The 17191-nt window shown below is 40.6% G+C and overlaps 2 protein-coding genes across 6 annotated transcripts in view; one reads left to right on the forward strand and one right to left on the reverse strand.

Annotated features, from left to right (window-relative positions):
- reps2 (RALBP1 associated Eps domain containing 2) overlaps positions 1-8709 on the reverse strand; it is a 35113-nt gene extending 26404 nt beyond the window's left edge. For 2 of the 4 annotated variants that reach the window (XM_036007319.1, XM_031311741.2), the window contains exons 1-5: positions 8235-8709; positions 3535-3658; positions 2863-3038; positions 699-807; positions 7-113 (exon numbers count right to left, since the gene is read on the reverse strand). In XM_036007319.1, the coding sequence (XP_035863212.1) occupies positions 7-113; positions 699-807; positions 2863-3038; positions 3535-3658; positions 8235-8423 (705 nt within the window). In that variant the 5' untranslated portion in view covers positions 8424-8709. Of the gene's footprint in view, positions 1-6; positions 114-698; positions 808-2862; positions 3039-3534; positions 3659-4510; positions 4661-8234 lie in introns of those variants that run through there. The other 2 variants (XM_031311744.2, XM_036007320.1) reach the window with 2 other exon arrangements.
- A 3407-nt stretch (positions 8710-12116) lies between these two features.
- On the forward strand, positions 12117-16760 carry cltrn (collectrin, amino acid transport regulator). Of its 2 annotated transcripts, XM_031311748.2 has the most exons (7): positions 12117-12516; positions 12854-12912; positions 13172-13257; positions 13471-13587; positions 15502-15696; positions 15791-15943; positions 16698-16760. In XM_031311748.2, exons 1-6 carry the CDS (start codon positions 12450-12452, stop codon positions 15921-15923), a joined length of 657 nt encoding a protein of 218 aa, XP_031167608.1. In that variant the 5' UTR covers positions 12117-12449; the 3' UTR covers positions 15924-15943; positions 16698-16760. The 2 variants fall into 2 exon arrangements, with proteins under 2 accessions (XP_031167608.1, XP_031167609.1); XM_031311749.2 differs by lacking the exon at positions 16698-16760 and having other exon boundaries at positions 12118-12516; positions 15791-16174.
- Positions 16761-17191: the final 431 nt, after the last annotated feature.

Consider the following 17191-nt stretch of genomic DNA (forward strand, 5'->3'; position numbering starts at 1 on the left):
CTTTACCCGAGCCATAGCAAGATGCTCCGCGTTGGCTTTGGTCCCGTAGTTACTGGGCGAGGAGTGCTGCTCTAGCAGAACGATCGGCCGTGAGGAATGTTTGCTTTCGTAGGCTGAAGGATAGGAGAGAAAAACATGGCTTTGGTGGAGGAGAAACCTGAGACTAACATAACGATTACACCCCTCCAAAATGTGATCAGAGAGAATGAGAGATTTACAGATCAAAAGGGACCAGGAGAGGGTAAAGCGAGGCGAGAGAAATCAGGAACATGTGCCAGAGATCCAGTAAAACCTCATCTTTTACATTTCTATTCATTTCTTATTTATAACACACGACTAGAGCGAGACATGTACTTCTTGCAGTTTTCAGTCCACTGCTGCATTTTAGTTACCTACAAAAGCAATCAACAGGGAAGGCACCACATCAAACAAGACTACAAGCAAGTGTGAGGTTCTGAAAATGATCCAAACATGCTGCATTACAGTTTATTCACTTTGCTACAAAAAAATGACATTTCCTGGTGATAACAACAGATGCAATGGGTGAGTTGTTTCTACAAACAGTGGAAGCTTGAAAACTGAAATAAAAACAAAAAAACCTGATGTAATAGAAATCCTCTGGGCTGACCAGTAAAACAAACAGATGCGGATCAGATCTGCAGAGTGTATCGCTGCTATAGGACTAAAAGTTGTTTTACCGATCTGTGAGTCGGCCCCATTTCTCTTCTTGGTGTACGGGTAGCCGCGGTAGATCAGTGGGGAGCGAGGCGGTGAACTGCTCGGTGATCGCGGCGGGGACCAAGGTTCCTTCAGAGACAGAATATTTGTTATTTCACATACACTGAACTATAAGTAGCCTCTATGTATGTACTGCTTATTACTCCTAGAACAGATTTGACAAGTTGCTGGAAACTCTCCCACTGACGTGACAGTGTGACTGGGTTATACATATTTCCAGTGGCACATTAATGTTATAAACAGCCTGTTCCAACTCATGCCAAAATGTGCTATATTCAGTGTTGTGCCATATTTTGGGCGAACGTGAACTGAACGTACTGTATTACTGCCTGATGAACGTTACTGTGAACTCGTTCATTCTTGTGTCTGTGAACGGCACGCTCTCTCAGTTTAAACTTTAAAGTTTTAACTTCGTTCAATAGGGTGCCAGATTTCTATAGACTCATCCAGGCGAAAACCCGGCTAAAACACACCGTAAACAGGCCTTAATATGTAGCGGAAAAAACACCTGGCCACCAGTGTCTCACCGCTGCATGCGTTATCAAAACAAAAAGCAGCATGGAGGCGACAGCAGCATGGAGGCGACAAAGCATCAAGGAGGCGTCGAATGATCATTTAAACGAGTTTTATGACAAGCTCGATGAGGATGGGAAAAATCTTACATTTCTGTGCAAACTTTTCCCGTCGGCTTTCAAAAAGAAAATCCGCACTTCAATCACATCCACAGCAAACCTGAAACGGCACATTGAACCGAAGCAACATATGGAAAAAAAGAACTAGTTCATTTTTGGAACTGTGAACCTAGTTCAAAATTTTGAAGTATGAACTATGAACTGAACCTGTTCATTTTAAAATGTGTGAACTGAACTTTGAATGTAGAAAGTGAACTTTCCCAACACTGACTGTATTGCATTGCGGTCTGGTGAGGCTGGAGGCAAATGTAACCTAAACTAAAGTCACTGTTATAAACTATCTTTGACGAGACAATCTTTCATAAGACAGTGCACTATTGGGGCGATTCTGTGGCTTCCTTTGCATCTTAACCACTGAGGCCACCAGGATGTCCCCATGTTTCAGTTTTGAGGGGATTACGATAAATTATACAGACATCTTAATCCTAATCCAAAAACAATGTTTTTTTAAACATATTATTTTTAGGGGGGTTTTATGCCTTAATTACATGGAGAGATGTACAGTAGAGAGATTACAGGAAGGGGAGAGAGAAGGGGTCAAAATCCACAGTCCTCCTCCTGTGTTCTAAATTAATCTGAAGATAATATTAGACGTCAGCGGTCCAAATTAGTCAAATGAAATACAAGTAGATATGGTCCCAATTTAGTACAACATTTTCATAACTATCCTTCCACTGCAGCTCTTTAGGGAAACACTGTACATTTCCCCCCGCGATCACTTACAGTCCATTGGAATCGTATTAGGAGGGAATCTTTTAATGGCCAGTATGAACAGGAGGAAAACCTGACTATTGTTATGGGCACCTGTCTATTGCTTAAAGGTCCCATATTACGCTCATTTTTAGGTACACACACACACACACACACACACACACACACACATGCCGGCCGTGCTATTCTCCTAAAGAGATCGACGCACAGACCAACGCACAAGTATAAACTTCAGGCCACTTACGTAGGCTACGGCGAAAGCTCTGCATGGAGCCTCCTCAGAACCATAAATCACACTTTCAGTCTTCCAATTTTGGTGATCATGTGCCCGCTCTAGCTTCTTGTTCTTAGCTAAACCAGTGTAAATGGGCATGGTCTGTTTAACCTGCTCTGTAGAATCCTCATTAAGATTTCATTAAGCTTGTGTTCTACTCTGCATATACAGCTAAGTGTCTGCATACTTGTGGCCGGTCTGGAACCTTGAAGGAGGCTTGTCCCTCTAATCTCTCAATAACGAGGCCTTTATGCTCTGATGATTATAGCTGGCTGGAATGTCTTTGCTCAGTGCACCATTCCTGGTCTCAACTCTAAACATTTCCTCAGTAATCCATGTTTTGATCCAAACTGAAAATTTGCTTTTTTAATCAATTATTCAGAATAACTTGAAATGTATGTTTTAGTGAACTAGAAGTCCACACATCAGAAATTTCCTTCATCTTACCTTCTTCTCCACTTTGGCCTCCAGGTGTCTGAAGGTGCTCCTGTCTGCTGGAGTCCTGCACACGGAGCCAGGCGCGCTCACACACTGAGCCCCCTGACCGTCTATGCTTGGAGGGACGGCTGAGTACCGCATCTCTGGTTCATTCTTCAGCCCAACAAATCTGGGCAGAGGTAGATCTAAAAGGAGACAGGAGGCTTATTTTCAATTCTCTTTGATTCCATGTTAGACAAGATAGATTTTTTTCTTTCTGTATTACACAGCCCTTCCTTCAAAAGCAAAAGTATATAATGTATAAAAAAATGTTTTCAGTCTTTTTTCTGATCGGGAGCTTCCTGTATGGTGACCTTTGATACATCCAGAATTAGACTGAGGGAATTAATCAGGATGAGCGTATTTAAGTATCTTATGAGGTGAGCTACTACTGAACCACACCACGGCGAATATGAAACTCTCAACATACTTTTCTCTAATAATCCATCAAGCTATGTGGAAAACATTCTCTCGGGTCAGGGTGTGACTGATTGTGCACTCTTGTAATAAGGGCAAACCCATTTAGCCCTTTCCACGCGACTCCCCTTTTATCCAGATTAGACCAAATCTTGCCATGTTAACATAATCTCATGATCCCCTTTTGCTCTCATAAGACGCCTCCTCTCTGAGCTACAGACTTACTGGCCGTTACACTCTCCAGGTGGATGGGCAGACCAGACTGGGCGGCCGCCAGCAGCTTCAGTGCCACAAAGAACTGAGGTGTACCAAAGTAGCCCAGACGCTTCGCTCCACACAACTCGGTCACCTGAAAAAGACGGAAAGTTTAAAATCTTTTTTAAAGAACAACTATGGACAGGCTTTAACATTATATTACATCAAATCTCATCTTTCATACTGCCTTCAGTGTGTTACTCTTTTTAGAAACCTAATCCAGCAAGGACCAGAGTAAGCTTAAGCATGTGATTATTTTACACTATGGTCAAGAATGTGTGGTGCAAAGTTATAGGCACTACTAACAGAATAAAGCTAGAAGAAACAGTATTTAAGGGATCAGCAGCACAGTGGGATCTGAGTGCTCTTCTGATTAGAGGTACAATGACTGCTTTGGGAGAGCAAAATAGATTAGGATTATGTAGGACAATCGAGGAAAAATTCCCCATAATACAACTCTTTTGAAAAAAGAGAGAAGTTCTTAGAAAGCAAGAATGTTTATAATTATATATTATAACATGTATAATGTGTACATGCGTCTTTTAAATACAGTACTGAAACAAAGCAACCTTGATAAAAGTCACACACACACACACACACACACACACACACACACACACACACACACACACACACACACACGGTTTACTGTATGTCATACGTTTGGAGAATTTGCATGGTTAGTTTCAGATCTAGCGTATTGTGCGTATCCTGGATATGATAGAACCAGCTAAGCTCAAGTTATATCTGGAACAAGGCCACACCTTGTTCAACCAGACAGGTTCCACAGCCATGTCTGTCAACACAGCATTACTTGTAACTCAACATGTCACTATACTCAACACATACCAGAGACTTCATCTTTAACCAAACTCAAGCAGAGACATTAATGGGTAATTCACACAACTTCAAGTATATATTAAATGACATGTAATGAGTTGCTTACACAGGGGAGGCATCCAACTACACATTTACTCTTCCATTATGTATTCTGAATGGCTACTCGGGTTGTTATGTTGATGATTAAACGTTATGGGAAACATTTGCTGTACTCTAAGTCTACGAAATCATTGCAGAGTAATGTGAGCCTTTCTCGAGGTAGAAGAGACTACCGGCTTCACACACACACAGCAATGAGACAGCTGAGCAGGAAGACGTGTCATGCTTTTGCTACTTATCTGCTGTAAACACAGGCTAAACATACAGATCCTTCCTCTGTAAATCTGGTCAGTCCAGTGGAATCATGACTAGACAAAATGCAGTACCTCTACATACAGTTCATGATGGAAAATTCCACTTGTTTTGACAAATAGCAGAGAGTATATTACATATAGCTGTGAAAACCAACTCAAATCACAACACAACTTCTATGTCATCATGTTTCCCGGAGGAAATACACCATTAATGATTCTCTGATACTGTTTGACACAATGACCCAGAAGTCAGCACTGAGTGCAAGAGTGATCCTGCAGGCATCCTGCAGCAGGGCCCAACACAGCTCAGAAGGCTGTGTGTCAATCACCCCCGTGTGGTGGTGGCAGTGATCCAGGGCTGGACAGGAAGGAAGCGGAGCTCAATGCCATACTTCCTGACACCCACGCAGAGACACAATGGGCTGTGATCGCCGGGAGCTGACCCCATGGGACTGTGGGAGGCGTGAATGGTGGCTGCAACCTGCTGTGTTCATCTGAGCTGGAAAAATATGTTTATGTGCCTGTGATGGGTCAGCAAAATGACTGTGACTCAGTAGTTCTCGAGGCCAATAAAAAACAGTGCCAGGGCCAGTGCTTTTGCAAGTTTTAGTTCCTTAACTACAAATCATGTATACTACACATTTTTGTCGATTTTTCTTTCAAATGCAGTATAGTATTAGATATTTAGTTTTATCGTTTCTCCTTCTAGAGGCCATTGTCTTCCATTCATTTTTGTGACATATGAAAATCAATTCACTTTTGACAATTGCAGGAGTTGTGTAATCCATCACGGTGAACATCAAGTCTGTACTCATTTGTGTCATAGTCACATTATCGTTGTGAGGTAATGCAGTTTAAAAAGTTTGGAAAAGTCTGCACAGTATTACCTCATACCAACAATGTAACTTTGACAGAAATGAATGCAGACTTAAGGGACTCGAACTGTAACTGTAACTTTTGTTTAACAGCAGCCAGTGTGGCCACAAGCGACAATTACAGAATAATGACAAAGGCTGAAATGTAGTGTAAAAGTAGCACAAGTGGAGAAAAGTCAAGAAGTCAAAAAACTCACTCAATAATGTCCTTTATACTGTATATGGATATATTTGTAAAATTTGCTATCATTAGCCGATAAACGCCTGGTCATACCAGACCAAATGAGGCTGGAGCAGCAAACCCTCTGAGTGTACTGAACTGAGCAAAGGTGAATTTTATTGCTTATGAATTTAACTTATCTTTTGTAAGAGTAACGGTACAGATCCACTTGTCCGACACGACTGAAGCGTGGTTTTGCGAAGTCATACATCCATGGTTGATGCTCTACGCCCTTGACCGGCAGCTGATTGGACGAACGCCCGAAAATAGTTCACTGAAACGTGTTTCTGAAAACATTTTAAGCGAGAAATAGGCCATGCAGTTGCTGAATTTGTCTTCATTTCAGATCGACAAAGGTCAATTTAAAAGAATTTCGTCTACTTCTACTGGATAGTTGCGTCGCGTTCAACGGATTAATTTGCATAAAGATGGGCATCGGCCAGCTTTTTGACGCGCAGCTTTTTTGGAAATGCAGCGCCGCCTTCCCGGAATGCTTTGCGTGCACGTTGAAGTCGCTTGACGTCACCCATAGGAAAAGAGTGGAGCGCAGCGCAACAGAAGCGTTGCACGGTCAAACGGATCTGTACCGTTAGACTGTGTTATGTCTTCCTTCAAAAGTTACATAGTCTCGCTTTAAAGGTCCAGTGTGTAGGAATTTCTCCCATCTAGCGTTGAGATCATATATCGCAATCAACTCTCTTGCACCACACAGTTCAAAGTACGTATTACAGCTATGGTAGCCTTCACGCTTCAAAAAGCCGGTCTCTTGCTCTTTTCAATCTCCTTTTTCTTTTTCTGGGTGAAGAAGACTCCCGTTCCTGAAATTTGGATTTTAAATACGTGTGGTCCTCCATGTTTCCTTCTTCAAACTTGCCGGGCCGGTAAGCTACGATACCCATTAGCAGCATTAACAGCACCTGTGAGTTTATCATGTGACAGAGAAAACACGAAAGGTGGAGCAGTATGTCCTGTATGTCCCTTACCAGCTAACGTATTTCAAGATGGCGCGTGATTATGGAGCGTCTACCCCAGTTCATGTGAATGCAAATGTTAAATTTCAAGCCAATAGGAATACTTGGAATTGATGGTGGTGGTAAATATTCATGAAAAAGGACAAGTTTATGAACGGGCAACACAGATTTTGATAATGAACAACTAAACACGTTACACACTGGACCTTTAATAACTGTAAATTCCATTTCTTAGTATGGGTGGGGGGGATATTTTCCGTGGCAATACTGTATCAATACACAGACGCCAAGTATCGACCTATTATTATATATGTGTTGGTCAGTTTGTCTGCTGGACAATACCATTTTGCAGCAGTACAACTGAAGTGAGATGAACAAACAGAGAAATGTATCTGTTTAGATAAAACAGATGTTGACAAAGGTTCCTTTTGGGGACATCATTTCAAATTGGGAAAAATTTGAAGTTGGGAAAAAAAGGTTGCATAAATTGCAATATATTGCAGAATATTGCAATTTGTTTAAAATCGCAATAATATGATATTGTGACATAAGTATTGTGATGATATGGTATTGTGAGGCCTCTGGTGAGTGTCAGCCCTATTTCTTAGACTGTTTGGACTGTTGGTCAGACAGAAACAATCTGAATGTGTCACATTGGACTCTGGGAAACTAGGATTATGAACTATGACTTTTTCCATTATTTTCCAACATTTTATTCACAAAATTATCACTGGATTCATTGAGGAAATACGTTTAATCGAGACTGAAATTAATCGTGTTGTGCATTCAGTGGTCTAAAAATGCAAAACCACTGGTAGGGTCCTTTAAATAGCAGACCTTAACTCTTACTGGTAGCTGAATACAACACCAACACCAACTTGCATCCCATAGTAGTAAACAAGCTCATCATATGGTTTGAACTGAGCAAAGAATGATTTATAATGTGGAGAACTAGTGCACACATCTACAGGACACCTGTGTGGATATTGAATGGATACTATCTCTAATTTAACTCTTACAATGAAAAGCCTGTAATCCTGAACCTCACTATGAAACATTTCTTTTCTTTTCTGTGCATCAACAAATACAGTGAGGAGGCATTCAGAGAAATGTACAGCTAGGCTAATGCAGTAAGCGAAGGGACTGCTCTCAGTGTGACAGAGGGGAAAGAAAAGAGGTGTGTAAAACCTCTCTCTGACAGACAGACAGACAGACAGACACACACAATCAGAAATACACTCCACAAAGCAAAATATAATGGCTCATTATCAGACCTCGGAGACCATAGAGCCTGCTCGGTGTCTCCTGCAGACCACTGAGGTTGACTGATGAGCAGCGGCAGCTCCCAGCTCCTTCACACTCGCTAACATGTGATGAGCAAGCAGGGGCGCAGAACCGAACACACACTCACTTTATGCAGGGATTCGGGGGGCAGCTGAGAAGCCTTGAACAGCTCTGCCACTTTGCTGGACGACAGTGTTCCCGAAGCGTCAGCTTGGCACAGGCTGTGGAGACCTGAGTAATACCTCTGCTCAGGTTCGTTCAGGGAGATGAAACTCCCTCCCGCACCCGCAGACGCCACACCGGATTCCGGATCCATTCCCCCGGGGGGGCTGACGCATGGAGAATCCGCTGGAGCTGGAGAAGCACTACAACCAAACAGGTCGATACATCCTGCTCCGGTTTCAAGTCGGAAGCGAGGGTTTGGCAGCAGGAAGGCGGTATCACCTCCGAGAAGAACGTTCCTTGTGCAGACAAAAGTGACTGCTCGGTCCGTCGGTTCAGGCTCATCCACTCCTACTGCCTATCATGGCTGGTTCTGGTTGTAGCAGTACCGGCCTGAGCCTGCTGGCGGCGGTAGAGCACAGGAAGAAGAGGCAGGCATTGTCTGAGAAACAAGAGGCTGCCATCGCATAGTGTAAGGCAAAAATGAGAAAGCCTTAGGTGGCATTTAATGATGCATTAAGACTCTTTTTCAAACTGCCAAGTTTAGTAATGTTCAGACCTTTCATGCTGTGTTGAGAAATGTTATGTACAAATGTAATTATAATGGCTTTAACTGACCCCAAACAGAGTGACACAAGGTACACTTCTTGCTTTTGGAAACATTGGAACAAATGTGTATCTGTTTTTTAATCACTTTGATTTCAACTTCAATTTATGATTGTGTTGTTGTGTTTTTATACGGATATAGACCTGTGTGTCTGACAAGTTATTTTGAAATGTGTATGCCTAAGTGACTGTGTTATTTTTATGATGTAAATTGAATACAAATTCAGATAATTAAAAATCTATGTAGGGCTGGAACCCCTTAAATATGCGAATGACCCAAGGGAAGCCCAGGAACCCATTTTGGAAGTCACTGTATTCATTTACACTTGTCTGCATTGGTGGAAGAAGTATTCAGGTCTTTTATTTAAATAAAAAGTAACAATATGTTAAAGTAAAAATACTCCATTGGAGGTAAAAGCCCTGCATTCAAAACCCTATATTGATACAGAAGTATGATCAGCACAATGTAGCCCACATTAATTAACAAAGTCAAGGCCTCGTTCTGCAGTAAAATGTCCCCTGTGACTGATATATTATTATATGATATTGCATTATTAGATTGTTAATACTGATGCGATCAATGTGTAAGCAGCATTTTATTGTTATTGCTCTAACCACTTTAGACATGTGTGTTTTAGTCCAGTGCAAGAGCAGAGCCAGACTTCATAAAGGCCGGGGGCATGCTCCATTTAACAGCTATATGCACTATTTTTCAAGCCATTTGATAATAGAATGCCTAAACAATTATACATCATTTGGGAAAAAACATGATAGTAGTCATGTAGAGCCTACATCCTGTTTTGTATCTAACTGTTCTCCAACAGTCTTCATCATTGTGAAACCAGAACACGACAAATGTTGAGGATGACTAATTTTCACTCCTGCCACCTAAAAAGGGGCAAAAATTGTCGGAAGTTACTATTTTTAAGTTAGGCTACATTACATAGGTAGGGTAGGGATTTGGTGTAAACAGCATTACTAATCTGGAAACCTATCTTTCTTCCACTGTGCTGGAGTAGAGTTCACAGAATGATTGGCGATATTTCCCCAGTAATAGAACCTTTGCTCCATTGATTTGCCGGTCCAGTAAGAGAGACTGAGGGTAAATGACACAAAGTTGAAGTAATTTTGAAAACCCTCAAAGATCGGGGCCCCTGGTCCAGTGCTTCCCAAATTAGGGGTCAGGCCAAAGGGTCACAAAATAAATCTGAGGGTTCATAAGAGGATTAATGAGGCAGGGAAGAAGAAAAAACAAATTTCTGCTGCATAAATTCCACATACATCTTTATACAAATACTATAATAATCTTTGTTTTTTTTGTGAAATATTGGATAGTTTTACCTTTTTGGGCTTCAAACTGTGTGATAAGTCCAGAGGGGAAATCCCTCCTCGGTGGAACTGCTAAAAACTCCTAAACATACAGTATATAATGTGTCGAGGGACCCCAACCAGACACTGCTTTCTTGTAAGGCGTCATAAGCCAAAAAGGTTGGGAACCACTGGTTTAATCTCTGACAATATGTTTTAATGTATAGGGTGTTTTTTGTTTGTTATGTTTTTAAAGATTTTTTGTTTTGTTGGCATTTATTAGATATGACAGGTTAGACACGAAGGGGGAGAGGAGGGGAAGTGACATGCAGCAAAGGGATGCAGGTCAGAACCGAAAAAGAACAATAATTCCCTCTAAAATATAGTGAAGTAGAAATTTAAAGGAGCATACAATTTAAATACTCAAGTGTCTACAGTGCTTCAGTAATTGTATTTAAAAACATTCCCCCATTGCTTGTCAGTAACAAAAGTAGAGTTACCATGGCATCATTGTTAATGCTATACTGTAAATGTATAGCATACCGTAGGTCTTTAGCCCAACTTGCAACACTGAAACCAATCAGTTATGTAAAGCAGATGGGGCTGTAAAAGCAGCCAAAGACAGCACTCCTAGTCATGTGTTAGATGTTTTAAAGAAAGAAACATAATGAATGTTACTCATCATTAGTGTAAATAGGCGGAATTCATTCTAGCTTTCTTAAGGCCAAGTCCTAATGTTCCTATAATGCCTCTGCTGCCATCATCTGTTCAGGAAAATATGTGCAGTCTGTGCTTCTACAGAAAAAGCAATACATGTGAATCAGCCTTCCACAGAGGCTGAACTGGGAGCAACTGAAAAGCAAAAGAAATGAGTGGAAGGGTTTTTAAAAGCCCCCCCCCCCCCAGTTGTGAAAAAAACTTTTAAGTTTAAAATTGTTACCTCTGTTTACTAAGTCCATTCTGTTTTTCTTCCTAATCAGACTTATTTGGATAAAAAAGAACAACCCAACACAAAACAACATTGTGTTTTTATTTCATATTTCTTTACTGTAACCAGTCATATAAAAAAAGATGAAGCAGGACTGTGTTAACTGTGTTCGCACTGTACTGAAAAGTACATGTCATGCTGTTTCAGCCTGGGTGTTGGCTGTTTTATGGGAAAAAACACTCATGACATTTTATGGGATCAACATCTTTTATGGTAGACCACGTGCTCAGTTTAATGTGGTCAACTCTGGATTTTAAATGGTAGACATAGGCTGCTATCATTAGAGAGAGAGAGAGACTTGGCAACAGACTTTGCCTCGAGTGCCCTATGTCAACTTAGTTTCTCATAAATGGCTTTGTCAGGCATCCTTCACTACGCAGTATGCAGTGGTTGAACAATTAACCAAATTGTAAGCATGATTGTCAGCACGGAAGGGATGATTAACCTTAAATTGACAAGAATGTTCACTGTGATTTTCTATTGTCTGTTATAGGTTTACCAGCTCAGCTATGGGAGATTGGAGTTATTCAGCACTTTATCGTCTATCTCACATAATAAAGCTATAGGTAAGGCCTGAGCAACATGTTTTAGAAGAGACGGGGAAGTAACCACAACAACTTGTCCTGAAAATCAAGATTTGGCATATTAAAGGAGGCAAATAACTTAGTCTAACATGTACCAGTACTTTTGGGTCATTGTGTGCTAATTATTTGTGCATACTGTCCACATCCTGTAACCTGTGTCCCAAATCAGTCTTTTGCCCAAGAGGAATGCTGCTCTTATCTTTAACTAATGAGCAGATATGGTTTGATGCATCACTCTTTCCCAGTCAGTTTGACACAATCTGCGCATTCCTGTTTTCATGCCACAAAAAAAGTGGGATATATTGCTACTTTAATAATACACACAGCGAATCACACACTGTACTGTGCTGAGTAAATAGAAGCAGACTGAGCCGCAGACTGAGTGTTGTTCTCCGAGAGGTCGGCCTCTCTCACGTTACCAAATCTATTTGGCTCCTTGGAGGCTTGAACAAACAGTAGCACCTTCACCGCAGCACCCACTTTACACTTTCCATGTTATACAGTGTGGGTGGGCTGTCCCAACGCCTTTTTTAACGAGAGGACTGGTTAGTTGAGGTGTGTCCTGGCTTAACCATTAACCTCAGGGTTTATCCAATGACGTTCCTCTGCTGACCTCCTCAAATCACTAATGTATGGGAGTTTCCATCAAGCCTTTTGCACCATTTGATTATTTTGCTTCTTGTTCTCTGGGGAAATGTTGGAAAAGATCTTAGTCCTGCTTTGTTTGCCATCTGCTTTGGCACAACATCTCTGTACACCAGGTAAGGGACCATACTTAACACCTTACTTTGTTTTCACATTTTATCCCACTAAGATACTGTCGGCAAACACAGGCATTGTTACTGTGACGCCAACAGTCAAGATGTATTTCTTTGTTGCCTCTCAGGTTTGGAATGTGGCTTCTCATCTGAAACCAAATCGGATTAGGCACATAACTCAAACGTTTGCCTCCTAACAATGGCTTACATGTGACTTCAACTATTATTCTAAAATACATGCTGGCTTTCTAGAACTCTATGAGGAAATGAAAAATGAAGCTTACTATATATGAAATGATCCCATCAGTGAATTTAAATATGTTTCATCTTTAAATAAAAGGTGCTTCCGATGGCTACAAAGTCCGACTCAGCATCAAAACTGCTCTGGGAGATCAAGCTGTATGTATACATTTAAATATTCATCTGCTAAACCATCAAAGCATTAGATCATAAATACAATCTCTTTCATTATGTTATATGCTGTTCTCATACTGTAATCATACTATATTATTCATCATCAACTGATCATTCATGCAAACAGCTACCCTTATAAACAAGTGTGTGTGTGACTACTTACAAGGACAAGGTCCATCTGGTGATCAATTAACCATAAAGGTCTTTACTGAAAACAACACATGGTCTGTCGATGTTTTTGCAGTATGTTTGGAACGAGAACGAAATGTTCCTGTTCCGAGCAACTCTGGCTTTTGCCATGAGGACTCACTTCAACGGCCAGATGTATAAGTAAGAAAACCTTTGTGTGTTCTCTTCTGCTGTTTGGTTTAAGAAACCTACAATACAAAGTTCAAGAATACTTCTCTGTGTACATGAAACGGGCACAATAACTATAAAACTGTAATATAATCCCTTTTTACCATAATTAAATCAGTGACTCATGGTTTATGAGCATGTTATGACACTGATGTGGTCTTTTATTGTCTCGTGAAAACTCACCAGTGTGTCAAACATCGTCGTGTGTGATGAGACGCCCAGAGTGTCCTTCTGGTTCGTGGTGACGTCACCGCTGGACACTTCAACGCTTGTTGATAGAAAAGATGTGGAGGAGGCTGTCAGGTAATCATGATACAGTGACACGTTATTATGGATCCCACGTAACTTCTAGGCAAGGCCCAATTGGTTGGGGTTAGGCATTGACCTCGACTGGTTAAGGTTAGGATTAGGGATGCACCAAATCCAGATTTTTGGGGTTCGGCCGAATACCGAATACACTGGTTAAGATTCTGCCGAATCTGAAACCGAATACCGAATCCGTCGTCTGGTTAACACAAGTTTTTAGCAGTGACTGTCCTTCCTTTGCCGTACCTGAAGTTGCTGCATTTTGGCTGCTGTCTGTAGATTCCTTCATGCACAACTCGTATTCTTTCAGATGTTTCATACCAAATGTTGCAACAGCGGTGATGTTGTGTAGTGTTTAGGGTCCTCGCCACCACCAGACTAATCAGCATTGCAAATTGAACATGTAGCTGGACTTGAATGGTCTTCTTTTGACTGAAAGTACTGCCAAACTTTTTCTGCTCACGAGTTCCATTTTCACTTTCTCACAGGCTACTGCATTGAACGCTCCACCTACGTAAACACCTTCCCGTAATCAACGGCGCCGTCATTATGTCGACCAGAGTAGTGCGCGTAGTGCAAGCGTAGGGTTCGGTTCACTGGAAAAAAATTCTAAGGTTAGCCAGAAACCGAACCCCGTCAAAAAGCCCAATATTCAGCCGAATCCAAAGCCGAATCCTGGATTCAGTGCATCCCTGGTTAGGATAGCCAATTAGTCAGGGGATAGGACCTGAACACATCGGGTAACGTTACTTACTCGTAGCGTGTGAATGCTGTTGAAGGGGGACTTTTCTAGAAGTTACGTGGGTTCCATAATAACGCTACAGTGACACTGCTGCTCTTCTTTACTGTAAATGTCCTCATTTGGAAATGTTATGAGAGGTCCGAGGTCACAAAAAAAAATGACATTTAGAGTCAATGTTCCATTTAGTGCTTTGGGTTCGATGCTGTTATTTTGTTTTGTGTAAAAGTGGAATTGTCTTAATATATGGGAATCATAGCTGTTACTGTATTACTAGATACAAATAAATAAATAGCTTCAGATAGAAGTGAAGCTATTTATTGACATTAGCAAGCATACGCTCATAAGCTGTGGCAGCAAAACTACAGGCCTACTGAAAAAAAAAGAATGTGTTCGAAGAAGAATATGCATTTTTTTCCTTAATAAGGAAATATTTTCCTTAATAATATTTGTAATTCCTAACAAAAAACCTGTTGCCCAATATTACATTTCAACAAATCCTTCAACTGACCATACCACTGATAGGACACCTGATAGGAATATTGATTAAGAAGTTTAGCAATTCTACCCTCCTACATAGTATGAAGGGTCTTGTGAATTAGATATTCTACCTGTGTTTCGTAGTTCTTGAAACACAGGTAGAATTGGGGACTGTAACCTTAAGTGGAAGAGTTAATGTATAATAAGTGAGGGTCAAAAAGATATTTAGATGGACCTGCAGCACATATGGGAAAACCCACAGCTGTAATGCAGGCTTAATATCAAATGCTATTGAAGAGTTGAGTGAAAGGAGTGCTGAGTTGAAAAGCAGCAATTTAAGTTATGCAGGTCAATGTTTGCTGCAACCCTCATCTACCTCACCAATTGTTGAATAGTGACTGAAGTTTTTCCTCAGGCTTTACTGTAGGTGAATTAATTGCTTGGGCACCCATAGTAACTAGGATGCCTCCTGGCCTCTTACCTTTGGAAGTTTTCCAGTTTGAAATGGGAGTGGACCCAAGGACTGAAGACATTGTAGAGTCATTGCATCACCGTTGGTTCTAACAAAATTTAAGCATCCAGGACATTGTTGCATCAAGACATGCACCACAATTTGACTTGTGACAGACACATTGACCTGAAAATAGCCAGTATTCAAATTTTAAATCCTAACTTTTTTATTTTTCCAATAGAAAGTCCAGGAACCGCATCAACAGTGCCTTTCTGCTAACTGATAAAACTCTGGAGTTCATCGGCATCGCTCCTACCCTGGCAGCACCAGTCTACCCGGACCCCCCACCGTGGCTCATTGTGTTTGGGGTGGTCATGGGTGCTGTGGGTGCTGGCATAATCATTCTGCTTGTGACCTCTGTGCTCCAAAAGAAACGGTAAGCAGATGTCTGTAGATGAATTATATTTATCATTTTGTAAACGGGATCACTGGGCTTAGTCAGTCTTGTTTCTGTATTCTTCTTCTTCTAGCAAAAAGAACGAGAAAAGTGAAGGTGAGGATGATGAAGAAGATACACGGGTGAAAACGGTGGAAAATGGCACTGCGAGTGACGGTGTTTACAACATGTCATTCTCAGACGATGAGCGGTTCACAAAGATGTAAAACTATTGAAACATTTCCATGTAAGCAAAAAATGACAAAGCTGCTCCAGGTGGACTTTTATTGCACTGTGATATTCAATGAGCAAAATCATTTTAAAGTTGTAATTTCTCAAACATATGTCATTTAACCCTCCTGTTGTCCTCGGGTCAAATTTGACCCGTTTTTAAAAGGTTTCTATGTCAGAAATGTGGGTTTCTTTCAACCAAATTGTCAGTAACGTGGATGCTGCATACAACCCTCTTCCCAAGTAAAATAAATAATCAGTTCACTACTTTCATTAAATTTGGGTGTTTTGTTCAATATAAATGCATTTGAAGAAAAATTGATAAAAGAACGTTAAAAAACTCACAAAAATGTCAGAAAAAGCGCAAAAAATTTGAAATTCTGACCCAGAAAAACAAAAAGTTACATGATCGACGGGAAGACAACACAAGGGTTAAATCATTTAATTTTTTTCTTTTTTTAGGGGAGGAAATGTGCTAAACATTTCATTATCTGCTGCCTTAAAAAGAAACAAGCACTTGTAATTGTTTAATGCCTTTCATTTTCCAATTAAATGTGTACATTTTCTGCTTGGGGGATGATCAATTGAAGATCTGTGTGAGGGTGTGTGTGTGTGTGTGTGTGTGTGTATGTAAACGCATGTGTGTGTGTGCGTGCATGGGGATGTTTTGCAAAAGCTTACGTCTGTGATCTGCTCTTTGGAAATAAATCTGGTGACTACTAATTTACCCAAACGTATATTCAAACAAATGTTTTTTGTTTTTAATTTAGGGAACAGAATGGGATGTAAACCAGCAAGAAACTGGTCCCATGTAGACAAGGGCACATTTCCAACTCATTACAGCCAAATGTGTGTATGTAAAACCATAGATTTGTGATTTAAAAAAAATATATTTGTAACTCTTTTCATGATATAGAATAATAAATTCTAGATGTATATTTTTCTCATTGAGAACAATTGCTGGGCAAACTGGTTCTGTACTATATTTTCCAAAATTTTATTGATTCTGATGTGATGAAATCAAAATGGTGCCCAGCTGGGATTTCTGCTGCTACATGTCTACTATTATTTTGTGTGCTGCCATTGTCTTTCTTCTCCCAGACTACAGAGTGACAGTCAGCAGCAGCCTCAGTATTGTAGCAGTGTCCCTAAATTAAATGCTATGTTGCAATAATGCAATTATTGTTTGAATGAACAGTGGTCAAGGTCCTGATGAACACATTTATATGAATGGTTATGAGAGTCAGAACAGCACAGAGATTTG

The sequence above is a fragment of the Sander lucioperca genome, chromosome 11, assembly GCF_008315115.2.
Source record: "Sander lucioperca isolate FBNREF2018 chromosome 11, SLUC_FBN_1.2, whole genome shotgun sequence".
Classification (NCBI taxonomy): domain Eukaryota; kingdom Metazoa; phylum Chordata; class Actinopteri; order Perciformes; family Percidae; genus Sander; species Sander lucioperca.